We start from the raw sequence: 27,655 nt of genomic DNA on the forward strand, positions 1-27,655 counted from the left end.
ATATATTTCTGAAGAAAGTACATGTTATACTTCTGCCTGCTGGTCACCAACCTGGATGATGATCTGGATATCCAATAATGAAATTTTTCCAGGCAAGGCATCAGGAACCTGGGAGTTCAATTTCCCATTGAAATAGAAAACATTCTAAGATAAATTTTCTATTTTGTGAAAATTGCACTTTTTTAAAAAATGCAGTGTTACTAAAGAAACACTTCCCATCATTTCTACTTATAATGTTACCATATGCCTGAACAAGGGACAAACGAGGCCCTACAGCCCTGGGAACAAAGCAGGGACTGGAACACAACTTGCAGAGATTTCCAGCTCCCTTACTTTCTGAATTATGATTCACTGAGGAAGCAAGCTAAGAAATCCTCTTATCTGACACAAGTCGTCTTTCACAATGACTGAGCAACCTCTGAAAGAAGAAATATAACTGGGATGAAGGTGTTCCTGTGCCTCCTCAATGCACATGTGCAGCAAAATGGTAGTTCAATTACCAGCAGCCCTACGGAATCACATCTCTTTTTCCCCATCTCTAACGTTTAATAACTTTTGGCATCCTTAAAACAGATTTTCTTTAAGCTGCCGCAATCTGTACCTGATTGAAATGTTCTTGCTCCTCCTAGAAACCTGTAGCATTGTGAATTTCCCCTAGTTACAACAACATAGTAGACAAGATGCATCTTGTTCCACTGGAGCTGTTTTTCCTTTCCAATACACTGCTCCAAGAGAAGCTTGATGCTTTCATGGCCTTATCTAATGATACACATGTTCTTGTTTTCATTTTAGAAGAGCAGTATCTCCTGCTTTTAAAAATCCATTTATTTTATGAACAAAGGGTGGAAAAATCTTAAGATATCCAGACCATGAAGTGTCAGGAGTCATGCAAGTTTGGAAACATGGTAAACATAACCAAGACATGACATTCCCATCTTGGGATGGGACAGCATGAGCCACTACTCCCTTGTTTTGCGTATTGGCTGTAAATGAATGATTTAGGTTGATGCTGACTTAAAAAAAATAATTATTAAGAGTGGATAATGTGAAGCAACAGACACCTAAACCATCTCAAGAACTGCCCAAGACTGCAGAGAAATAATATTCTCACAATATCTTCAGACACTAACTGAAGGTAGGTTCCTATTTTTCCAGTTGAGATTTCAGCACCAAAGTAAGTCTGAAGACAAGAGATAAGAAAAAGCAGGGCTAATTTTGCAATGCAGTAAGCTAGTAAGGCATACTAGAGTGACGACATAAGTGCATTGTTTGATGTACCTTTTGATGTCTTTCTGTATTTGTTTTAAACTACTGTCATTTTGTTTCAAATTTTGATTCAAGCCAGTCCTGCAAATGTGTGGCACTCTTCTTCCTGTATATGAATTTTCATGCTTATAGATGCTTTTTCCAAGCTTTTAATCAAGAAACACCTGGATCAGGACTGCCGGCTTTGACCATCATGAGGTTAAACCCTTAAGACATCGTAACAACTGACTTCTTCCTGTAAGTACTTCCACCCCCATTTTGGTGGGGGGTGGAGGTTAGCCTTTGGGTAAGACTAACACCAGCATTCCAACCCAAAGGAGGAATTAATGCTTGTGTAGGAAAAGTTTCTCAAAAAGCCCTAGACCCAGACTACACACCACGAACAACACATAGGCAGGCCACATTACCACAAGCCACTGTACTAACCTAGTTATCTCCCCATTCAAGAACATTAAAGCAAGGATAACAGAGAAATTTGGGCTGTGGAGGGGCTACAGCGTGTGTGCACAGCAACTGGAGGTGATGCAAGGTCATGTATCAAGAGTGCTGGAGCTTTTGAACTTTACTACAGACTGCTAGTCTTTTCTCTGGACTGAAATGAAGAGCTAAGCCTGAGTACAGGAAGAATAGTGGGATTGAGCTGTGGGAATTCAGAGAAAAATGTAAACATGGAAAAGTGGGAAAGGAGTGATAGTGAAGGCAATCATGGAAAAAGTAGCAGGGCAGTGACTCAGGGTGAAATGCTGGCAATACAATGAGTAATCTGGGGGAGGGGATGGCAGAATACCCCACAAGAAAGTGAGTGAGATCATCTAAACCTCTCCTTGCCCATTCACAAAATAAAAGTTGAAAAAAAGCCATTTAGATAAATGCAGCCAAGTTTGGTAAGGGACAGCTCCTCATTTTCTTTGCTTTCCTCCCCCATCCCACCATGATTCATACTTGAATGCAACACCTCTACAATCAACAGGGCCCCAGTTTATGAAAGCATTGTCCTGAGCATCCTACATTTTTCACTGCTTCATAGAATCATAGAACTGAAGGGTTGGAATGGACCTTACAGACCATCTAGTCTCAACTCCCCCTGCCATGGGCAGGGACACTTCCTCACCAGATCAGATTGCTCAAGGCCTCATCCAGCCTGTCCTTGAACGCTGCCAGGGTCAGGGCAGCCACCACGTCCCTGGGCAACCTGTTCCAATGTTTCACCACCCTTAGAGTAAACAAGTTTTTTCTAATATCTAACCTAAACTTCACTTCCTTCAGTCTGAATCCATTACCTCTTGTCCTATCATTGCAGTTCCTAACAGAGTCCCTCTCCGGCTCCCTTGTAGGCCCCTTCAGATACTGAAAGGTTGCTATGAGGTCTCCATGCTTTCAACAGGATTATTTGGCAAATTTCTGTCCACCTACCTATAGATAAATCAATGGCTTTTCAAGAAGCATTAACTTTGCTTACAAATGGCTCGCTATTTGCTGGACACTGTGACACAGGTCATGCTAAATAATTCTCTGAGCCATTTGTTCTTTTATGACACGGACCAGCTAGCTTCTACTGTATGTAATGGTTCACACATTAGCAAACTGGCAGTCACTCTTCTCTGCTGAATGCATTTATTGCCACTTGGTTTTCTCTTCAAGGGCACCATCTCTATTACACAAATAGGCTAGGATAGGGGATATCTGCACAAAAAAATGTAACCTTTGAGAATGGTATAAAGTGTCCTTTCATAGAGCCACCTGACAAAATTTCAACAAGAACTTCTAAGTATCTTTGCTACATGAAGTTAGATGACTGTATTTTAGGGTGGTCAGGCACTGGAATAAGTTGCCTAGGGAGGTAGTAGAGTCACTGTCTCTGAAAGTGTTTGACATCTGGACCTGGCCACTGGAGGATATGGTTTAGGGGTTACAGCAGAGTAGCAGGCTAATGGTTGGACTTGATGGTCTTAGACTTCCCTCACCTCGGTGATTCTATGATTTCTTGTATTTGAGTATTTGCCATGATTAAACTAGAAACTTTCCTGCCCAAATTAGATGGATAAGGAACAAGATTAAATTTCTGCGGCTGACTGCCAGCAGAATTTGGAAAAAATCAACAAGATCCAAAGAGGCAAATACGGCATAAGCCCTTGTGCTTAGGCATGGCTCATTACTATCAGGCAAACATCTATCTCATGAGGCAAAGAGATGGACAACATTTTTCATTTCACTTAAGTAACCATATCTTCTAGGACATTTTGTTGGAGTAATTCTGGTTGTTAGTAACAGCAAAAAGACAACAGCTAAATACTTCCTCACTGATTCACCACATGAGAAAACTAGCAGCCCTTCTAAAGGCAGCTGGGTCTGACCCGTGCAGATTCAACAGACTCTCCTGTGATACACTGCAAAGGCTGAGATGTTTTCAGCTGATTTCATTTGAATGGCCGAACTTAGGCTCACACCCAACTCCTTGCTCTCTCAAGGTCAAAGACACTGCATTTTTATAACTTATTTTCTGATAACTTCCATTCCAGCCAGTGAAGGCTAAGGTGATTTTATCAGTGGGTAAAACCCTACCAAGGGAAGTAATGTAGTTCAACCCTCTCAAAATCAAGAGCTCACACTTTGGAAGGAGTAATTATCTGTACAACTAACACGCAAAGGAAATGAGGCAACTGCAAGCCATCTTAATGACCATTTCCTGCCTCTTCAAGTGCACTAAGAAATGGCTGTTCTGAGTCAGAACACATGACTTTTACACTCAGGTACACACTTGAGACAAGCAGACTTCATAGTGGCAAAGGCTAGAGACTCCATACTGTCCTAAAGTACAAAAATTCATCATCACTGAAGTATACCATAAATGATCACCATGTCAGAAACCTTCAATACTTCCTGCAGAATTATTCTGCCTCCTCATTTAAAAACATATGCATTTTAGTGAATGTATTTCCTACATAAGTAGCTAACAAAGAATAAAGGTGTTTAACAGAATCAACTTCCAGACTAGTAATGAAAATTAGCCCTTCAGCAGAATCAATTTGTAAACTGCATACCAATCAGAGCATTATTGTAACAGTGCCTGCCTCCCACTTATCTAAAAGATTTATGAATTGAAGCCTGAAATAAGCCTGAATTATTGATTTGCTATAAGGAAATGAAATATTAGAGATACTCACTTTTACCAAAATTATTCTTGCTAGCTCTTCACATACAGGGTTTTCTTCATCCTTCTTCAAGCCTTCCTGTTCAAACAAGGTACTGTAATTTTCTAGCATTTTTGTCATTATCTTGTTGCAGATCTCCTGTTCTTTGATACCTTCAAATCCAGAGGGCACACTAAAATTGGACAGACAACAAAGCAGAGTATTATAGGGACCCAACATACAAAACTTCCAGCACACAGCCACTGTAACATTTCAGTTGTGGATACAGGCTGGCTAGCAAACACAGGAAACTATGCCTTGGAAAGGAGGATTGTGTCTCTGCTGGTAACAACTATCAGAGTTTACTTGCAGCTCTCCTTATCAGTATTAAATACCATACCTGCTGGCCAAACTACCCACTCTACAGAATCCAGGTAGAGATCTAACTGAGACAACCACTGAATGGGGTATCACCAACCTTGCTGTAAGCTGGGTTTCATAACACCAAGATAAGACAGCATGACGAATTTAGATGCTCTGAACTGTTAATAGGAAAAGTAGATTCCTCCAAAACCTGGTTTCTCGTAACATCAAGATACGCAAGAAGGATGGGTGAAAAAAATAAATTAAACCCAAACGCTAAGCAGAACAGTAAAAACTAAACAAGATCTTTGCCATCAGATGACCCAATGCTGCACACCAGATTTTTCTATCTAATTTTTGAGTTGCCATTTCTTTTGAAAGTAGGCTCGTAACTCAAAGCGCTTTATAGAACATGGAGACGGAGGCCGTCTTCTGTACAGCCTAAAAGATTCATACAAAAAGTTGTTGCTCCTAACCTCTGCTTTCTGGCAGAATGACTAACTACTTGGCTGCTGAAAGGCAGCTTCTTGTTCTCTGGAAACAGGCCCATCTGCAGCCAGAAACTGCTTGCCACAGACCTTAAAGGCACACAGAAATGAAAAGGCAAGATACTGATTTGGAACAAGAGTTGTATTCCAGGCTATGCTCCTTTGCCTTCCTTATGTGTTTCATACTCTCTCATGCATATTACTCAAAATAAACCTCACAATTTATTGAAGCATCTAATGCACCACACTGCCTACTTATACTAATTCAACTCTATCTTTTGCTACACTGCATGATCCACCTGTCTGACCAGACTTTTCTGAAAAATGCATGTAAAAATAATAGCATCTTGCTTTAGCTCTTCTTAGCATGAAAAGTCATGGCATCTACAAATATCACTTCGACTGACTACAAAAACCCAGTCCTATGAGAAAGTATTCTCTCTCACTACCACTTTGCTGATGCACACTCTACTCCTTCGAAATTTTTCATGTTCTTTTGCGAAGATCTAGTTAAAACATGACAGTAAAATTGTGTTCATAGTCATAGTTCCCTTATGTCCATTTTCATGTTAATTAGGCACTACAACAGTGTTACTTTGAGCGTTAGCCACACAAGCTACTCAAGTTACAGAATTTCCAACAATGGGACTGGATCCTCTCATAGCCACCTTTGTACAAACTACTTTAGTAGCAGAACCAGAAGCATCAGCTTCACTAGCGGAAACACATTTTCTAGAAGGGAGGCATAAACCTGCAATTTCTGTCGTTATTTCTAGAAGAAAAACTGTTGATAAGTTCATTTCTATCTTTGAGATTTGAGCTGGAAAATTCCCACTGAGTTCTCACAGTAGCTTGCAAAGTCATGGACAGACACATAACAAAGGTAAAGAAGCAGCAAATTCTCTAGTGGGTCCCCCACCTGAGATTCCTTGGACACCCTGCCCTTCCCAGGGAGATGCTCCAAGTGATCTGTGCACAAAGCACTGCGGCTCCACATTATTTGGAAAAAAATGTGTTTTATCTAAATGACACACCAGCATTAACAGTATCTGACACAGTTAAGCAGGGTCAAGAGCAAAGGTGCATTAGTACCACAAGTTTTACAGGATATAAAAGACTGAAATTATTGGTGAAGCCACTTGAAAGTCAAAAAAGGCATAGTTCTCAAAGATAAAACATTACTTGGGAACAGGATCATTTCAAAATAGGATACCCAGCAGCATTTCACACTTCTGCACAATGTTCTACAAGAATGCTTGGCCCTGGGCTCACCCACCGCAGCTCCATGCAGCTCATGTCCATGCAGAGCCATGCTGACATGCTTTTTTAGGTTCTTCCGGACCAAGTGCATGTCTCCTTCCACAGGGATGCTCCAAAACGCTAGTCTCAAACAGGTTAAACTACATCAAGGCTCTGTGTCACAACTCTTACTCAGAACTAAAGTGACCTGAGGTCAGATTAACTCGCTGTGAAAAAAGTACATGTCATGCAATAGTTAAATGAATTTACCTCAGGGCCTCTGTAAACAAGCTGTAACAGGCTAAATGCAGAGTGGGTTTATGAGACAGTGAATCTTCAGACTTTACTGAGAGTGATGCAGTAACAAATACAAACAGAGGTGGATCTCACATGAGATAGGCATCACTACAACGCTCTGCCATCATCCACCATACCTGGGAAACCTGCTTCAAGTGGAAACAGGGCCCAGGAGCACTAGGGATGTAGTAGTCTGTCAATTATGAGCTGAACTGAGATCATTGAACTGATTTCCCCAGGCAACAACTGCTGACAGCTCCCTGTCACAATCAAGAACCAGAGATTTCCATGTGAAAGGGTCTGTCTCATTACGAATTCCCAACAGTGTTTGACCCCACACTGTCTGTGATGAAGGAGGCACATTACCATTTCCCTAAGTGCCTTTGCAGAAGTAGCTTGCATGGAATGAGAGCACTGTAATCCTAATTTTACAACTACTGAGGGCTACTTTTGTAGCTGTTTTTAGCATACCTTTTGTAGAGAAGCACCACAAAGTCACCTACCAGTCTCCTAGGGAGAATCCTGCCAGAAACGAAGGGACGCAAAGTACATGGGTCTTTTGTTTCTCCAGCCCTCGCAAAACATTTTCATTAGTATCTCAGATACCCATGAGTCCCTCAACAAGCACAACTGAAAATTTTGAGAGCAGAGCTGCAGTAATATTAAAAGGTTACAACTTTGGGCAGTCTGTTCTGCACCTCTGCATCTGTTGCAGACATGACCTTGTGGCCACAGCTCGGCCCTGTACTTCAGCTGCCGAAAGTGATTTGTCCTAACACACCAGACCACAAACTGGTGCAGCTGAAAACAGGCACATATTTGCATCTGCAGACTCTGCTGCAAGATCAGCCTAATATGTAGCTAAAGATATAGCAACACTAACTTGAGACAGCTCTTCATCTCTGTCTGTGTGACTCATTTACATGTTCTGCGTCGTTTACAGGCTTACATCTCACCAGGGTGGATGAAATGCAATGACATATCACTACTGAGTTTTTACAGAAGTGTTTTAGCTTCCAAGGTACTAGAGAATCCTGGAGAGTCAATTCTGAGGCATCTACCCGCCTCCCTGTTAAAATCTATTCCAGATTATTTTCTCTAACATCAGATTGAGAGGCCTAAACCAACTCATTAAGTCCATTCTATCTGCATTACTTGCAGTAGATGCGTAACACAAAAAGCAGGTAACACAAGTAAGGTTAAGAGTGATGTTGCCACAAAGATTTTGCTGAGTGAGTTCATTTATATGCAAAATCTTTTGCTTTGGCGAAAGCTCCGTTTTCCATCACAAAATTACAGTGACAATGGGTAGCTTAGACAGTGCAGCCTACACAGAGGGGGACAAAGGGTAGTCCACAGCCTAACATCCACTCACAAAGTACATCACTCTCATCTCTCCAAACATTTTTAAGGAGAGGCGCTTAAAACATGTCCCTTGTGATTATATTTGAGCTGTATTGTTGAGCTCAAACATAATTTCATTTGGTCCATATTAGGAAAAATTTCTTCACTAAGAAGGTGGCTGAGCACTGAAACAAGGTCCCCAGGGAAATGACCATGGTCCTAAGGCTGTTTTGCTCCAGAAGCGCTTGGACAACATTCTTAGATGCACAGTTTAACTCTTAGGCTGCCCTGTGTGGAGAGAGGTGTTGAACTCAATGATCCTTGTGGAACCCACACAATTCAGGATATTCTGATTGTAGTTTTTCCTGTGAAACTGGTCCCCCATTTAAATTCTGGGTGCATGCTTTATTGCTAATCCTTAATCAAGCAATAACTTACTTTCATGGAGCTTTTTCAACCAAAAACAAAACAACAAAAAAACCCAACCCGAAACTAAAACACAGACCATTTCCTACTGAAATAAGATATTCAAGAGACGAAATAGGAAATATCCTAACACCTGACACTGGACAGATCATAAAAGAGAAACTTCCTCAACTGAAACTTTCAGGAGTGGGTGTTCACTAGGAGAACAGAAGGCTTGAGATGGAATTTGGTCAGAACACCTTTCCATTTACAAAGAGACCAATACATCTTTAGAAATCTTCATTTTATTTTACAATGGACTCCAGATGACAAAGATGAGCACGCAACAGCAAAGAAAGAGAATCCCTTATGTACTTCATGAAGAGGAGGCAACCACCAGTACTCAATATGCTTACGGATTAGAACATTTATGGCCTTCCTATATGATACCTGATACTTTAGACTGCCATTGCAGTGTGTAGCATACTGAATTCTTATGAAAAACAACTCTTTTACTCTGCTCAAAGGGTTATGGGTGCATGCTCCAATTTGCAATAATGAATGTTAAAACAACAAATTTCAGTACTCAGTTTGACCCCAATTCCGGATGCAAATTTGTTTTTAAGACTGATGCAGGATTGGACAGCACTGCCTGAAAACAAAATCCATTCACATTCAAAGATCAATATTGCTCACTAGCTCAGACCCTCTGCTTTCACTTCAGCTTCATATACCAAATCTGTGTAGGCTCTAAGGTTGCTAGAAACCAAGCTAAGATATTCGGGCATAGCTTTAGATCAGATTTTACTTCTTACAGGGTCAGTATCTCTGAAACACCCACAGCTACCCTACAGACCATCTACCATTTTCTCTGTGTCTAAAGACAACCTACCATTTCTCCATACCTAATGCTTTCTTGTACAACCCTTTGGGTAACTTCCGTTACACAGTCATCATACATAAACAACAATATCTAACTCTAGCATTTTAACTGCATATCTGCATTTGCCAGCCGCTTTTGGGGGGATGGAGCAATCCCTCACAACATGCTTAATGAACACAGTTGGAATGAAACACATCCAAGTTAGTGAGGGCTTGAATAATGGAGACCACACACAGAGGCCATTTTTTGAGATGAGTTGCAAAAAATGGGTGCAAATGGATCCTCTGTTTAACTGGTAGCCCTCAGGTCTTACCATCCCAACCAAAGTACAGAATGAGCGCAGCAGTCCCTCTGATACCCAGCAGCAAGAGAACAGAGGGGAAGAGAGAAAACCCGGCTGGTCCTCTCCTTTTCAGCACTAGCTGTGAGACCTGAGCAGAGACCACACAGCAGGCCATAACTAAGCCTATGTCTCTCCAAGAGTTGAAGTTCAGGTCAAGAGACAATAACTTCCACCAAGAGTAACCACCCTACAAGTGTTATTACTCTACACAGATTAGCCCAGTGACAGAAAATAAAACTATTTATGGTCCTTCATGCTTGTTGTTCCTCAAGGGCTGTTATTTCTCAATATACTTGACCTTTGGCTTCCATCACAATAAATCTGAACAATCCAAGTTGGAAGAACACAGTTAACTAAATATCAAATCTTTTTTTGACCTGTTTGACCTTGCCCTTTATTTTCCCATCTCTTACATCACACTTCATAATGAGGAATGCAAATAGCCATTTTCCCCTTCTTCTATACTTCAGAAATACAGAAGCACAAGACAACCTTTCATAAGAAAAGACCAGTGCAGTTTGTCAAACAGCAAGTAAGGAAGCAGGGAAAGTAGAGGATAAGATAAAAGCAATAAGGGTTGAAAGTTTAGGAGATGAGATACATTACAGAAAACATGATGTAGAAGAACAAGGTGATATTCAGAGAACTAAAATGAAGTCTAAATGTTTAGAAAGTGGCCAAATGGCAAGATTTATTCAATTGTAAAACAGCTTCAGTTATGGAGTAGGAGATAATATGCTTAAATAGCCAAAATGTCACTAAAAATATCTTGCAAAAAGTAATCCTTCACTATCAGCAGATGCTCTTTATCTTCTCTGACAGTGTGCATTAACTTCACAGGCTCCAACGTTAATTTTAGAGATGATTGCAAATTTCTGACAGCAAAATCTCAGCTCTTCCTGCTTCAGCAGTGTAATTGCTGACAAGCTTGATGCTAAGCCTTCCTCCTTGTCCTGGAGAAACATCCCATACACTACTCTGAACAAACAAGGCAAAGCAAGAGACATGTTTGCTTCAGCCACCTGCCGATACTTAATTTCTGCAGTTCACCTCTCAATGTGCTGCCTGCAGCCAGTAGCTCTATATTGTGTTCCTGAGGATCTCTCTCTAGATGCTAGGCCAACCAACTGCCTAAAGTTCAGTGCAGTAAATTCTTTCCTCCCCCTTCAAATCTTTGTTGCTACAGATGGTCACAGTTCTAGCAATTTAAGACTGCACCCATTGACACAAGAGAAAAGAGTACTTCAACTGTTGCTCACAATCTTTGTGTCTGGACCACAATCGTTAACTGCCAGGGAGAGATCAAGATCTGACGAAACATGTAACTGAATTACCAGATGGTGAAATTTAGTTTAAACAAAAATTTACATCTGTAATTCTGACATATTTGGATCTTTTAAAAATGCATTAGCCATTTGTTACGTGTCAAGCCTTGCGTTCACTGCCTCTTTTTGCCACATGAGCATTTATTTCAATGTGTGTCACAACTGCTCAGCTGGCTACACTCATACAGCCATGAAAGCTCTTGGGTTTTCACCTCCAGTGAACTCTGCCTTTCTGAGTCTTCTGCAATGGAATGATGGTATTCCATCCCTTACCTTTCTAAGTTGCAGCCCCTGTACCTTACAAAAACTCTTATAACTTTCCTAAGCCACATTAGGAGTAGAGATGAGTTGTGGCAACAGCTGTACAGCTTTTAAGATGTATAGTTTGGTTTAATATTATGAACGCCTATTGCAATTACAAACTGCAATTCTCTGCATTCTATACCAAAAACTATTCAGAGCTAATTTTTAAACTTTCCTGAAAGAAATGATGAGTAAACTAAAAATTATTCTAATAGCCACTTGGGAGCTTGAGTCATAGAGATGTAGCCATTGAACTCAGATTCATCCAATTTGTTTGTTCTTAACTCTACTAATATATTTAGACAGAAATTCCCAAACAGACCATACAAACATGATTTTAAAAAATTGTTTTGTTTGCCTTGTCAGAAATTTGCAGTATTTTGCTTCTACTAGCTCTCATATTCATACATTCCCACACATATTACTGTCTTTTGAATATTCTTTCTTTTGGAGAAGCAAATAATTCTTTTCAAAATATACTTCCTTTTTTTTGTACTAACACAGCAAATGATTTAATCCTGAAATTCACCTCCATCATCCATTAGCAACATCTTAAGATAAGGCAGCAGTGTAGAAACTAGGACAAGCTAAGTGTTTCACTTCTGGATGCTCTCTTCCTAATCAATGGCAAAATATATGCTTCTCAGAAAGACATCAAGCAGCATCTAGCCTAGATATGTGGAACTGTCTCAGTATATTACAGGAACCTAATTTCTGTTTTCTCTCTTTAAAGACACCTACTTCCTTCCTAGAGAAAACCTAGGGTGACAGATTAGATTAACTGCCTAATGAAACTAAGTCTCACTAGGCAACTTAGTATTATTCCAAAACAAAGTTTTGCAAAGATCAATACAAATCCAGCACTGATACAAGTAACTCACTTGTTTCTTCTTGCTGCTGTCACACATCTTTCAAGACTGATGACTGAACTAAACTCCCTACCGGTCTCCCATGTCTTTGATCTTGGATGTCAGGTGAAGGTGCTAATGCTGCACTGCATCACAGCAGTTACTTAACAGAAACTTTCTTACTCAAGTGTGTTCTTACACCTGGAAATAACTATTCTTGCTGTTGCTGCAAGGTCCACTAGCATGTAAAACACATTTTCATCACCAGCATCCAGGAGCTGTGCCCAGTGAAACAACCCAGTAAAACGAGTAAATCCAATAAGGAGTCTCAAGAGACCAGTCAAACTCCATAAGCTCCAGAGCAGCTTCTGAATATAACAGAAAGACAAAGAACCCAGAACTATCAGCATCTGAGGACAAGTGCTAGATCACATGGCCAAACATGCAGACAGTATGCAGTATCCACCTCTAGAAACTATGCAGCACCTGGGTGCCCCATAGGAGTCCTTTTCCCCCAAGTATCCTGTGTCAAAGTCTTCTGCAGAGAAGCATCCGTTATTACGGGATGGCAAAGGAAGAAACCTGTATAAGCACAAATCTCCTTGTACTTACACAGTCTGAAGGTCTTTCAATGTAATACTCCTGCAGAAATCCAAAACTGATGAACAGTTTAGTCGAAAAGCAAGAGGAAATGGGTGACCAACTCAAGTCCCATCTGGCTCAAACAATTGCTCTAGCACTGAAATTTAACACAGAGCCCTGGTCATTGACTTTTTGATCACCCTGACAAATTAGGGTTCTGAGCTACATTTCTTGCCATCTGCTCCATTAGACTCTCTGTGAACAAATGGGGAAAAGCAAAAACTTACTGAAAGCAGTTTGGTCCAAACACAGTGGCAAGATTGCAAAGGTTCATCCTGTTCTCTACATGATGTTCAGCAACCTTTACCAGGAAGTGGCACAAGTACTTCAGCAGGCAGTAATGAGCATAAGGCAGTTCATTAAGGAGTTCTTTCAAGTAACTTTCCTTCTGCATGTCGTTTCTAGAGTCTAGGAAAAACAAGAGAAGAAAAAACATATACATATGGTCTTCTCCATTGCTGCCCAATTTACTTACATGGGTGAGCAAGCAGTGGGAACTAAAATTTAGCCCTGCTTCTTTTTGGAGACACAGAATCCTCCAAACTACTCAATTTTCCTCAGGGAATGTGCACCTTTCTCCTGAGGCTCACCTTGGGCACCATTTCATGCTTACCTTTATGTTGTAACCTTTTCCCTGAGCATATTCAGCAGTTACTAACCACAACCTAACAGCTTTAGAACATGCTTATTCCCACTTGGCACATAGCTAAATCTGCTTTAACTCCAACACTACCAGATCTCCGGATTCCACGATTCTTCTGGTTATCATCCCTACTTCCCAAATCCTTCTCATACTCTGTTTTAAAACGTTTCCCTTCCCATGAAAACCGTCAAAAATAAGAAAGCAAAACCAGGAAGTAAAACGGATCTCCTGAAATGCAGGCACTGCTAGAATAACAGTACTACAGTACAGTTTGTGAGTGCATTTTATGAAAAACTCAATTTTGTATCTTTTGTCAGAGTGACAACTCTACCAACTCTTTGGTGAGGAGCCTTGCTTATGGAAGAAAATGCACTGTTACACTCCAAAATGTGCCAAAACTTGGTCTAATGTTAGAGAATAGACTTGCTATACTGTACAATCTTCTAGAATTTAGGTATGGATAAAAGTTTCCCATACTGAACTGAATAACATCCAAGTATGACTCAGGTCAATTTTCTTTCTTGCAGGTTTTTTTTGTTGCTTTTCTGTTTTAAAGCAAAAATTGCATTAATTTCTTAGATGCTGTGTTTATACAGACCCAGGTGGTGAATACAAGCTTGGCCTAACACACAGTTTCTATTTAATTCTGCTGATGGAACTGAGCTCAAAATGTGCAAAATTCTTTGCTCCCCTCCTCCATCCCAAAACCCCTTTATAAAGAACAATTTGTACCCACCCAAGTCCTGGATTTACCTGTTAATAAAAGTACATTTTTGAAAACAATTCCATATTGCTTTCCGTTTTAACGAGAACAGGATGCCTTAATGCTTGGAAACATTAATTTCTGCTATCCACCAAAATGAAATGTCACTGAAACTTTCACATGTGCACAAAAACCCCAATGACTTTGCAACAGCATTTTCAGAGAGAATACCTCAGGCTCTAAAGGTTTTACTCACCAATCTAATTATAAGCAGTATCCATTACCATGAGGCCATCTGTGCATTTCTAATACTTTTTTCTTTATTTATCAGCTTTATGGGTTGCTGCTGTTAATGCTGTAAGAGTTTTGCTGCATAATCGCTTTTCCTTAAAGATGTACTGTAAGGTTTAAAAACAGTTCTAGTGGTTGGAAGGATGCCTTCATCCCATGAAGCCAAAGTGAGCTCATGTTAAATGCTAACCTTTTGTGTTTTCTGAAACAGGCTGCCTTGTCCCAAAGTAGCTGCTGGCTTACCATGTGAATGCAGACATCCTCTCCATGCTTAGGGTAACATGGTATTTTTTCATTCAAAGGATGTTATGATCCTTAGCAAGGAGATTCTTCCAGCATACAATCAAAACCAAACCTTGCTCTGTCTTTGAGACTCATTTTCAGTCACAAAGATGTAATATAACAGGCTGCATCTGAAACGGTTGAGCAAACAGTTGCTGCCTCTGCTGTATGCACGCAGAGATAACTGACAGAAAAACATCCCATGCCTTGGTACTGCAGGAAAAAAGAACTTTTTGCATTTCCTCAGCATTTTTGGAAGGAGAAAAAGGAGGGGAAAACAAAAGTCTTTGACCACAGTTCAATGTATGTATAAACACTTCGGAAGTTTCATCTTTGTTTTTAGTTTTCATTTCCCAGAAATATTCTAGGGCTGGATTGCACAGTATTCCAGGGTTAGAGTGCTTTGAAAAGTGGTTAGCTGTGAAAATTAGCAATCTGTATAAAAATATCTGAAAATTACTCTTGAGAACTCAACCATTCAGTTGCAGCATTATTTCTGGTTTACAATCAGATGTCTTCTTGGTGGCTAATAAACAGGATTTATCTTGCGTCTGGTTTAGAAAATAGAAGGGTTTTTTTATATATGTACTTGTCACTTCATGGAGTTGAACTTAAGGGATTTCATCTGCTTCTGAACTCAGGATTCCTGCCTTACCTGACACGCACAATACCATACACGGTCAAAGAAGCCTTTTTTAGTTTTATATGCATGGTGAACTCATTTTTATGTATCTGTTTTGGTACCACAGACATAGTATAAATTCTTTCATGAAAGCAGATCAAAGTCTAAAATGCCAGTCAGATTACAGGAACAAACTTTTTTACCAACTGATAAATTATATCCTTATCTTGTACAGCTAAGATATTACCCCCTTCAGAAAAGTCAAATATCAATATGCATGAAGCAGATGAGAAAAAAAAATATCTTACTTTGCTTATCACAAGTATTTCTTAAAAAAAAATTTTAGAGCAATACAGAATAAAAACCAATCATGACTTTGTTCCATCAGCATTGATTATTTTATTTCTGCAGCAAAAATTCATGATGCTTTTGAAGGCTGTATGAAACGGAATAACAATATGGAATTCAAGTGTATTTGTACTTGCACTGATCCAAGTGGACTGTACAGTCCCTGACTTGATTACTAATTCTATTTTTACAAAGCTTAAAGGAAAACAAAACCAACTAATTTCCATGTAGCCAGAACATTAAAATTCACCTCCTAATATACTTCTCTTTAGATAACAAAGCAACTAGCACAGAGTATTTTCTACTACAAATTGCTTGCAGTTATGATAAGGAAAACCAAACACGTCTCTCAGAAAAAAATGCACATCTTCCACCACCGTCACACCACCATCTAATTAGGGAATGCCCTTGAGAACTAATCACCTCCCCGAGTCTCTCACTGGGGCTTTAGACTGATGGGTACTTTTCTGCTTTACTGAAGAATTCTCCATGCCTTCCAAACTAGAAAGATGCTAATAACTGCCACAAAACATTCCAAACACAGGTTTGCACTCTGACAACAAACAAAGCTATTGGGCTTGTGGCCTCAATTGTGTTTGCTGGGTAGGATGTCCACATTCATTAATCATGATATGTTATATGCTGAGAATCAACACTGGAGATACTTATCGCTGGTCAGAGCCAAATCTTTGTTTGTTTTCATACGTGCAAGAACAGGGACAGATATCAGATCATATATTTTGAAAAAATACCCTAATTGAAGGACACAGAGACACTGAGCAACATGAGGCAGCAAACTTCATTTACTGAGCCGTGAAATTCCTCGTCCTTGTGAAATGAGAGAAAGAAAATAAGGCTTTCCTCTCTCTCCTCCTTCTCCAGTGAAAAAAACAACAGAAGGAATTAAAGTTTTTCTTCCCATACAATCCAAAGATTTGTTACCTCTCCTGCTGCTGACGTTTCATGGATTTCAGCTTTATTTTTAAAAATTCCTATTACAATTTGTGGTGAATTTAGACAGTGACATGCATATATGCACTGTACATTTTTCAGGACAAATGAACCACTACTCTACTATCCATGACCATATTTCTTAAAAAAAACAGCTTTTCAACTTATTAGAGAGCAAAAATAGTCTTGAGTCATAACAATAACCAATTCCTTGGAGCATTCCTCCTCCTTTGTCCACCTGCTAGACAATTTTTCAGTTTGTTTCAAAGTCAATCCCTAAGGTTTACTCAGCTGGTACTGACCATCAGAAAAAAATTAAGAGCAGCAGAGCTGTTTATGCTGCCATGCAGACAAGCATCAAGTGTACCAAATCCCCAAGCTTGTGTACATGTCTAATTTTATTAAGTACAAGCTCTCTCACAGAATTCAAGACTACCAAGTGCAGTCTTTCTTCTTCAGTCAGATTAAAGAGGGTGGTATGAAGCTAAGCACACACTTCAGTCTCTGCAGCATCCCAAGACAAGACAAACGAGCTTATCAAATAATGGAATGGCAGTGCCAGATTTCCAAAGGCAATTCAGAAACCTATATCCAAGCTGTATTTCCAAATATGTCCAGTGACCAACACACTTCAGAGCACAGCACATAAGCTCTCGCGAAAATTTTGGCCGATACAGCAGAGAGAAGGAGAAAGGAGTAAGAAGAATGAAGTAAAAGAGGAAGGTGTTCCCAAGGTAGAGTTAAAGGCATTCACTTTTTTATTTTGAGAGCCTTTCAGAAGTCATGTGCAATAGATGACATCTCAGCAGATGCCTGCAAGAGAAGCCTAGCTAGATGTGCAGTCAGGAAGGGCTTGAAATCAAGGATGAAATAGTGGGGTTTGGCAGAGGAAGAGAACAAAACCAGCAGCCTCAGGCAATGTCTAGGCTCAGCAGCATAAGGACACAGAACACAGTGTGACACAGGCAGAGGACCAAAGAAGCCAGCAAGGGCAGTGTGGCACCTCAAAGCTGAACTAGGGACTCACTACTGAGGAACCAGTCAAGGAGACCACTTAAAAAAAGAGGCAGCCTCACTGAAGAAGTTAATTAACTAGAAATAGGAGCCTCAACAGTGTAGGAGGCACAGACACATTTGCGAGGGTGTTTTTCATCTCATCTAATTTCAATATACACCCACAGATAACAAGAAGGACTATTTTCCAATGGTTCATCCTATTTCTGAACCTATTGAGTTTCTTTGACATGCTACAGACACAGACTCATTCTGCAATTCATCTCTCTTCTTGTTACTCCTTCCCCCTACAGAGCATACTGTCTGAACATCACTAAAGGCATAGATGCCTGCGTATAATTGTTTTGCTCATGTCTCAAATAGTCTGATCCCAAACAACTCCAGCCTAGAAGCACTGAAACCATATCACTGTGCCACGCCCTAGCCAATTATCTGTGCTGTGAGGGGAAGAAGGGAGGCGAGGGCTCAGTGTCATGCTACCACATCCACATAGCTTTCAGCTGCCTTTTACACCACCAGATTGGAGAGCAGACAGAAAAGCTTGCATCTGCCAGCAGCTATCAATGTGCCCTAGGAGCTTAATCTCTGGCACAGAAGCAGCAGGCTGTACATTGCAGTACCATGGCACCCACTGGAGGAATCAAAGCATTTCTTTCCACCACAATCCAGGGGAAGTGGGATCCCAGTCTCTCTCTGCCAAGAAACAATCTGCCCCAGAGGGAAATAAAACAAACATCAGGCCTTGCTGCCATCAGTAGAAGAAATGCTGCAAGTGCTCATCATAAGAAGACTGTCACCACAATCCAACTTGAGACCCCTCACACTGCATCACTATGGTACTTTGCCGAGCTGTATTTATGCTTCATTCCAACATACTGGGAGCAGAACATTCTCACTTCTATTGCAGCTCTGTTGAGTGCCATCATCTGCACAAGAAATCCAGTTCCAAGAGTTTACTGCATAACAAACATCATCTGCATGTGGAAAACACAAGTTATTTCTCTAGTTTGGAACTAGCCCTGGTAACACTAATATGACAAAAAAAAGCCAAAGGAAAAGGTTAAAATCATGTCACAAGAGCCTGGAGAACCACAGGTATCTAGTGAATCTGATCTGGTGCACTGCTGCAGTTACCATAGTTAAAAGGTCAGTTCTCATCTATTCATTTTCACAGTCACTGTTCAGGTTGAAATTTGAGCTCTAAAATCCCCCAACACAAACTGTACTTTTGGTTCTGCTTGTTCATGTAACTCAAACAATGCTACTAAGCATTCCCTAAACTGACCTGTTGATCCAGAGGGGAGCTGTTCCTTCCCTTCTACCACCTCCTATCCCTCTCCCTGAAACTAGCAGGGCTGTTCACAGGCACCATCATAACCTTGCCAGCCACGGCAGGTTGTGAGCAGAAGGAGGTATGTGAAAGAGGATTCACATTTAGCTGCTGCTCATTGGAAAATAAAAATTCTCCAGGATGGAGCAATGTCAAGAAGCCAGAGTGACCAAATAGCACTCAGCTTAATTAGACTGAGTACCAAAGGAAGTCACGAGTCCACACTTCACTGTATCCTAGCTGGAGGAGTGAATGCAACAACAAAAACAAAAAAATAAATACACACAAGGGAAAAGCTTTCTGTATGCTAAAAAAGGAAAAGTACAACAGCAACCTGTCTTGATGAAAGCAAGTGACCTGTGAAAGGGTAAGAGCTGTATGTACAGTTCCTGGTACCTACAAATGTCTAAAGATCACTCAAGATCACTGGATCATGATACAGAAGATAAGAAATCAAAAGCCAGAAAGAATAGACAAGCTCAGGCAGGGATCGCTGTATGGGAGGTGCTGATTTCTTCTGGCTTCGGTTTCCGTAAGCACGGCCCATTTTGCATGGGCAGGCATAGCTCTGCTCTGCAGTGAAGTCTCAGTCACAGGAGACTGTTATGGACTTTTACCCCAGGAGTCCCCGGCAAGGAGCAGCCTTTATATCTGTCAGGTGCTCTAGGGAGCCTGGCCAACACAAAGATCACTATCAGCATGTCACTGGCCTGCTCCCACCCCACACATCTCCAACCAACATCATTTACAGAGAGAGGGCCCTCTCAACTCCCACTGCCACTGTTCTTCTCCAAGGGCAGAGAATGTCAAGACACACCAAATGGCTTTTAGGATACACTATGCAATGTTTTCTGGAACTGCACGGTCTTGGCGTTATACTGAATATAAACAGCAGTGCCTTAGGATTTGATGGCAGCTGCAGAGCCCTGTTTCACACAACACTGCACAAGCTGCAGACAGTGATGCTAAACCAGCTGCGTGGATATCCCAAACTGCCAATGGGATGGGTTATCTCCTTCATAAAAGGGCAGATTATTTGCTCTTTGGTTTGATAAGGAAGACTATGCCTGGAATTGGGTTACAGCTACAGGTAAAATTCGTAATTTTCAGTCCAGCTACTTATAACTAGAAGAACCACTCTCTAACAATTTTTATGTAAGAAAAGTAACTGTGTGTTATTCCCATGCCAAGATCTCAGCTGGCTTAAAAAATGCTGATACCAACCCCTGAAAATATTCCAAAGGAACTCTTAACACAATCCTAAATAAACACTTCCCAAGCAAAGCTTCAACAGGAGGGAATACAGAGGTTGCAACAGCTTGTATTTGCCTCCACTGTACAAATGCAGCAAAGTGGCTCCAGATGCAAAGTTATTTTTTAATAACTTGTTGGCTCAGAAGCAGTTTGACCTACTCTCTTCATAGTTTACAAAAAGAGCACCCAGACTCTTTTGGTACCATTTTTGCAATTAATACCCTTGCACATACTTTGATCAGTGAACAGATAACTCCTCCAATTCTGCATAGCTGGTTACTCATTTAACTGTAAACAAATGCCCACCTACCACTTAAGATAATCTGAACACAATGAAAGTCATCAGTGCCTTTGATAGCTATTTATCGATGCTGTATTTTCTAGGGCATGAAAAAAACCCTTGGTTTTAGTCAAACTTTACAAAAGCCTTCCCCTTGCCATAACAGCCAACTGACATTTTTCAAATAAGACTTTTTTCCCTAATCAGAATTACAGTGGGACTATAAGTGGAGCTTATTGTTCAATACAGGCACACTTAGCTATGAATACATGTCACAGTTGGATTGACTTGTGCAGAACTGGGTTCATAGGTTATACCAGCAACTTTATCTGGAAATGAGAAAGTTTGGTGGGTAAATCTGCTAAGTAAGGATATCCATCTCATTCCCCTAGACAGTACTGTGGGGATTTTGCATTTCCTGTGGGAAGCAGGAACAAATTAAACTTTCCACAAACACCACAAACAGCACAGTTCACAAAGCACATCAGTAACTCCTGGTGCAATACACCAGTATGACCTCTGGGGACAGGGATGTAGAACAGGAAAGGCATGACCTATACTAAATTTACACTTAAACTGTGATTTATGAGAAAGGTATATAATTTAATACGACTCACAAGTCAGACCTGGTGAAATCTAAAAGGACCTAATAGAAAGCACAGTAAGGAACTTTCTAAGACAACAGCACTTTCCTACACAACACTTCCCAAACCCTGTCCTTGGGCCCCAGACAACTTTACTAAGTAAGAAAGGTATTTTACACAGCCCCCACACAACCTGATTACAGCTGAAATGACTCCACTCAAGATAAGGCACAAAGCTCTTCTTCAGTGCACCATCAACAGCCCAAAAATGAAAGAAAGAAAACACAGGGTAGTGTTCTCCCTCCTCCAGGAAATGGCTAAACATCCTTTCCACGGCAGACAAGACAAATGAAAGGGAGACCTCAAGACAAAGTATGAGAGCTTTGCACCATCTTCCACTAGGGATGCATATCAGAGCATATATTCCTCATCTGCATCATGCATCACAGGTTCTCTATACAGGAAAGCAGGCAAATCTTTAGTAACATTTACCCACTCACTTTGCAGCTTCTTAGGAAAACAAAGAAGAAGCACTGACCACCTGCAGCAAGAGAGAACTGCCACTGACTCGCACAGTCAAGGAACAGGGCCAGCCACCACTTACTCCACATGACACCACCACAGATCACATACAAATTAGACTGAAACTTGCACAGCTCTCTGTCAAATGATTTCTCAACTTTCCACAGCAGAAGTGGTGTTCCTTCTTATGGCTGATTCACCACTTGAAGATGGCTGGGAAGGGCAAAAAGAAAGAAAAATAGAAGTGTTCCAGGTTATGTGCTATGACAGAGAATAAAATTCTGCTGTTATTTGAAAACTGGCTCCTTTTTTGACGGGTAATCACATTACTTAGTGAGAATCAGAAGATTTGACAATGTATGCTTTTGGCCCAATTTGATTAGCAGATGAAATTTTAACTTTTCAGAGTCCAATACAATGAAACTGCCAGAAACCCTCCTAGCAAACAGAAGCAAATCTGTGTCCTAAAGAGACTGCAGTTATTGTCCACAAGCTTGCTCAAAGAAACCAGCTGACCATTTCAGTTTATATTCAGCAGATATAACTAGATTAGAAAATCATACATAGTCCAGACTTTACCAAACACCTAAGAAACATTTTTCCATCTCTTGTAAGAGATGCACATCTGGGAGCAGGTAACAGCTAAAGTCAAAGGAAATGCAGAACAAAGCAGGTAAATTAAGGAACCAAATTATCCAGAAAGAAAGTACATGGAAGGATGGAGATTGTACCTCTCACTTACCCTGGTAAAGCTGAATGAACCTTGGATGTAAGGCAGATGTGATAACCCCATCTGGCAACTCTCTCAGAAATAATTTCAACAGACTGGCTGCTGAGTACACATCACCATTTTTAACAAGTTCCACCTCTTCTCCACGCTCATATTGCAGACGCAACTGTTCTACCATTTTCATGCTGCCATTTACCCTGAAGAGGCCTTCCTGTGTCAAACCTGTAATTACATAATGCATGTAAGACTGATCTGAACTAAGACAGTGATACGATGAAACAGATACTCTAGTGTGAATAATACACATTATTATGGACGGCAATTGATATAACACAGTTTAAAAAAAAGTACTTTGCCCCAGAAAGTTCCTCTAGTCAAGTAGTTGGATTATAACAAATACTAGTGGCAAGATCCTGAGGCCTGGGATACTCTTTTGAGAACCCACAAAACTCGGTGGCATTGCTGTAACCTCACACCATGGAGAAACCACCTGAAACAATCATATTTTGCATTGGTATATTTCAACAGAAAAGGATCCTATAAAGGACTCTATAAAACAGTTCTGTTGTTTCATTTTTGCAAGTAGTCCATTACCTTGAGCAGGACTCTGCCAAACTCACACATGACTATTTCCAGCTTCATGTTTCAGGGTAACCCATGACTATCATGAAACAAAAACATCTGAATATGTGCTGATTGCAGCAGTAACTGCATAATAAGTACTGCAACTTTATGATAGTAGGAAAACTAAGTGAGCAAATATGTATTTTGGACAGCACAAAACCCAAAGTATTTCACAATGAAAAAGAAACCGTATTGATCAGTACAGGCCAGGCACCCCACACCCAGAGATGTACAAAGAAGGTTGCGACAGAGGAAGCATGACGAAACATGCTACATCAAACATCGCTTTCTAGGCATGTGTCAAGATTCAAAACCTTACATGAAGAACCTAAACTGAACTCAGAAAATAATATGATGATGTTATCTAGAACATATTCATCACAAAAATTACGCCTTTTCTCATATTGTGTCTATAGACCTGCTTGTTCTTCTTCAGAAGCGTAACACTCAACGGATCAAAATCTGTAAGGTGTTCATCAATTCAGACTAGACATCATGAAACAGCAATCTGACAGAATGCTTCCAGTTCAGGAAATCAATTCTGATGCAGCAGAGTTAGTAGACAAACATCTCTTTTATTGGACCAGAAGTCAAATTGCTCTAGTAAGGGGAAAAATGGACAAGCACTCAAACATTTGACTTGACTAATATGAGATACTGCTGACAGAGCTTGTATTCTTGTATTCACAATGAACTCCATAATGTGGCATGCTGTGCTGCCATCTTGAGGGCAGAAAACACCTCACCTCAATCATGATTTTCGTTTTTGCAGCACCAAGTGAGCAAAGGTTACAGACCCCACACAGATCGAACTTCTCTTCCTCAGTCATTTATGGAAATAAAGAGACACTAGAACATACTGATTACAGTAATCAGAGACTACTAAATACAGTATAGGAAAATTCAGCTGCGTCTGTAAATTTGGAAATAGGCAGCTTAATGCAAACTTAGTTCAAGGATGTAGCTTCCCAACACACAGCTCAGCCTGGGTCTCTGGGTCTCTGTTAAAAATGCCTTCCAGCTAATTTCACAATTAATTCACAAAACAAACCTTACATAGACACATGACTTCCCATGTAAGAGCGCATCTTTGAGATCTTGCTTGCACTTTTAAGAAAGAGAATGGACTGTACCTTTATTGGGGTTGGATAATCAACTTGACATCCAGAAGCCTAGCTAATCTTGCTGCAGAGCAGGAAACTTGGCTTGTTTAGTCCATATTTGGGGCAGAATCATGTGGAATTCAGATCTTTTTATGGAATGCAGAGCATAGCCCACAGCTTGCAGTCAAGAGTATTTGTCAGCTTCTAGTTTTGATTAAACCCTAAATGATGCAAAAATTTTTTCCAGCCTTCTAGCAAATCGCTTTTAGGCAAGTTGAAGTAGATCAAGCAAGATGCTGCTGTGTAAAGGTAGCATCGTGTTTTAAATTTGCACTGTACCTTAATCCAGGCTAACTTTCAAGCCATCTATCAGCTTGTGAGGATCTATCAAGATATAGACATGGAACCTAAGACTCTGCAATTGGATTATCATTAATGAGTAGCTAAAAGAAAAACCTTAGGGCACAACCAGATGCAGCTTCTTACAAGAAGAAATTACCTCCACAAAACCTTTTCTAGCGCTGAACGACTGCTACAGAATACATCTGTGCACCAATGGCACTCTAGATTTCTGCAATATGTATTTCAACAACAGGAACTAAAGTCTCATTAAATGAATGCCAAGAGAAACTAAGAATTGAACACCTACTGCAGTCTATCTGAAAACCTGTAAGAACATATATTTCGTTTCAGTAATTTTCTCTGATGGGGGATGCGCGCATGTGTGTGCTCGTGAATATCTCTGTAGGGATACTTATGTCTTCTCACCATCAGAAACTGTTAAAGACAAATGTTTTGCAACTAGAAAACGACACAAACCTTCACAAATGGAATACATTCTATTTATAAACTGAAAAGCTTGTTTATGAGAGTGTGCTGCTTCTCAATACTGTAGTTTATGTTTATAATCATATTAAAAAGTAAGTTCAGCATCAAGCCAGAAATAAAAAAGAAGCAAACCATATACAGTAATATTCTTTGCTGGTCGTTCATGCCACAAAAAAAAGACTGATTCTTCCCTTTGAAGAGTCTTACATAAAGAGTCCTACTAAGCAAAAGTGACTCCACTAAGCTTACCATGCTGGGTGAGGTACTCGACTATATTCCACACAATTATTGGGATACCATTTTTGCTCAGTCCCTGCTGCTGCAGCTCCAGAAGACTCACACCAAACACCTGGGGACAGGCTTTGTCCCTCTGCTTGTTCAGTGGAAGCACAGCTAGCTTTTTCATGTCCTCCTTCAATCTCACAGCTGAATTGCTTCGCTGAAAGGAGCACAGGGAAAAAACTTGCATTAGTCATATTTTCTGCAGAAGGTTGTGTGGTCACAACATAAACACATTCATCAACACTGGCTTCTATGCTCCAGAATAAGGTTTTGGTCTTACTCCTTTTAATCCACAGGAAAAAATCTCTGTGAAACAGGAAGATAAAAAAAAAAGAGAAAAAATTAGAAGAGGAACAAGAAAAGAGTGTAAGCAATCTGTAGTTAAAGGAGAAAGACAAGGCTTTTGTAGGCAAGCTTGTTACTAGAGTAACAAGTAACTGGGAGCTCCCAGAGAGTGCTGTTCTCACTCACAAAGTTCACATGGGTTACAAACACCACCGGACAAAACCACAAACAATCCCAGCACACCACCATTAGTCCAGCTTGTCTCCAGGATGCCTGTCAGAGAGAGCACTCTGAGGAAGGTTCACTACACCCTTTTTCCAAATGCTGTTCACTAGGGATTTATTTTGGCCACTATCAGGTGAGATGGATTGTTATGAAAGATTTTTATGCTATGTTTAGTATCTGCTAAGTATGAAATTTAATTACTGAGGTTTTAAGATTAGAAAGGGACTATGTAATCTAATCACACATAATGAGGGGGGGTGAAAAACCCCATGGGTTCTTCTAGAGGTACAATATCACAAGTTTTAACCTGCAGTGACAGAGAAAACATGGGAGAATAGTCAATAAAACCCAGGGGAATAGAATAATAATTGATTAATTTATAGGATAGATAATAGGCAGAAATCTAAATCAGTCTATAGCATAACACATTGGGAAAGACAAGGCAGTGCAGCAGCATCACACACCACAGCTGTGACCACACTGCAGGAACCAGGACAACTGCTACCACAGAATTCAGCCTCTTTAAGAAGTCTACCACAGACATGATGCTTAAAAATTAACTTATTCCTCCTGTGTTTTATTAACAAACTGGCAGTAGAAATCATGCACATAGAGAATACAGTAACACAAAAACATGCTCAGACTCTCACCTATGTGTTGGCACTTGACTGTGTTAAGAGAGATTTCAGCATGCCATACATATTTTAAACAAACCTTTAAAGTCTCTTCATTTATAATATTTTTACTGTAGTATGTAAGCAACATGAACATCTGCATCAGTGCTGCAATTATGACTGTCCTTTCAGAAATAAAATGACTGGGCAGTTCACTCACTTTGCTGTGCTCTTCCCATTAAACACAACTATTTGAAGCACATGTATGTTCTATAGTCCCAGGTCCTATGCAACAGCCATCTGATCTTTAAAAAAGATGTTGCTTACATAAATGTCATAAGCATATTTTATTATTTGTAAAGCAGAATTGCAACATAGCATTAATGTGAATGCCTTATAAATATTTATGATAAACAGTACATGCACCAGTGTTTGAACTAAAATTTGACTGGCATTAAAAGACATGTCTTTTTAAAAGATATGTTTCCATCCAGGACTAAATTAATAAAAACCGATTTTAATTCCAGGCAGACATATGCGAAGGGAAAAATCATGTAGCCCGGGTTAAATTCAGAAGACAGCAAAAATCCTTTGAGGAGTTTCTGAGCAGCTGTGATGCACAAAGAGCTTGTCGAATTAAGGTCTTCAATTAGCCTTACAATCTTGCTCAGTTTCCAGCCTGCTTCGGCATTCAAAAACCTGAGACTCTGAGCTGGATTTACCTGGGGAGACCCACTATTTAAATCTGCATGAGAATCAAAAGACATTTCCCATGTTCACAGAAACAACAGGGGAAATTTTTGAGCTTGTTTCAGCGTCTGGAGAGGTTGCACAAAGTAGGAAAAAAAAGTTACACGGTTTTCCAGAAGACACATCTAACCAAAACCAAAACAATATCATCCCCTCAAAACAGCTCTGAAACAAAGAGTTAGACGTTATGTTGTCTTACAGATGGAAGATTTGATTTTACAGAGGGAGAACATGTCCAAACATTAATGCAACTGCTACCAAGACGGAAAAGCAACTTAATCATCCCTGGACGATGCCGCCGCAAAGTGCCGTTCAGACACTTGGAGAAAAGCTATTTATATGTCACAGGGACGCACTTTTTCAGCTCATCCAACAGCTTTAACATAGTTGCTCTCTGGCTTAAAAATCGAAAAACAGAAAAACAAAACCGTCTTGAATCGCCTCCATTAATCTTCACCTTTCCCAAACGAGCGGCAGCTGCCCAGAGCGTTCGGGACGAGAAGACACGGGGCC

The 27,655-nt window shown here is 40.2% G+C and overlaps 1 protein-coding gene across 1 annotated transcript; it reads right to left on the minus strand.

Annotated features, from left to right (window-relative positions):
* Window positions 1-4,430: 4,430 nt before the first annotated feature.
* LOC103797679 (protein FAM13A-like) lies at window positions 4,431-25,455 on the minus strand (the record flags this gene model as incomplete). Its single annotated transcript, XM_009069901.1, has 4 exons — window positions 25,236-25,455; window positions 22,444-22,653; window positions 13,105-13,285; window positions 4,431-4,590 (listed from the first exon to the last, which is right to left on the minus strand). Coding segments are annotated over exons 1-4 (771 nt in total), but the record flags the coding sequence as incomplete, so codon positions are not given.
* Window positions 25,456-27,655: the final 2,200 nt, after the last annotated feature.

This window comes from Acanthisitta chloris, unplaced genomic scaffold (assembly GCF_000695815.1).
Source record: "Acanthisitta chloris isolate BGI_N310 unplaced genomic scaffold, ASM69581v1 scaffold44672, whole genome shotgun sequence".
NCBI lineage: Eukaryota > Metazoa > Chordata > Aves > Passeriformes > Acanthisittidae > Acanthisitta > Acanthisitta chloris.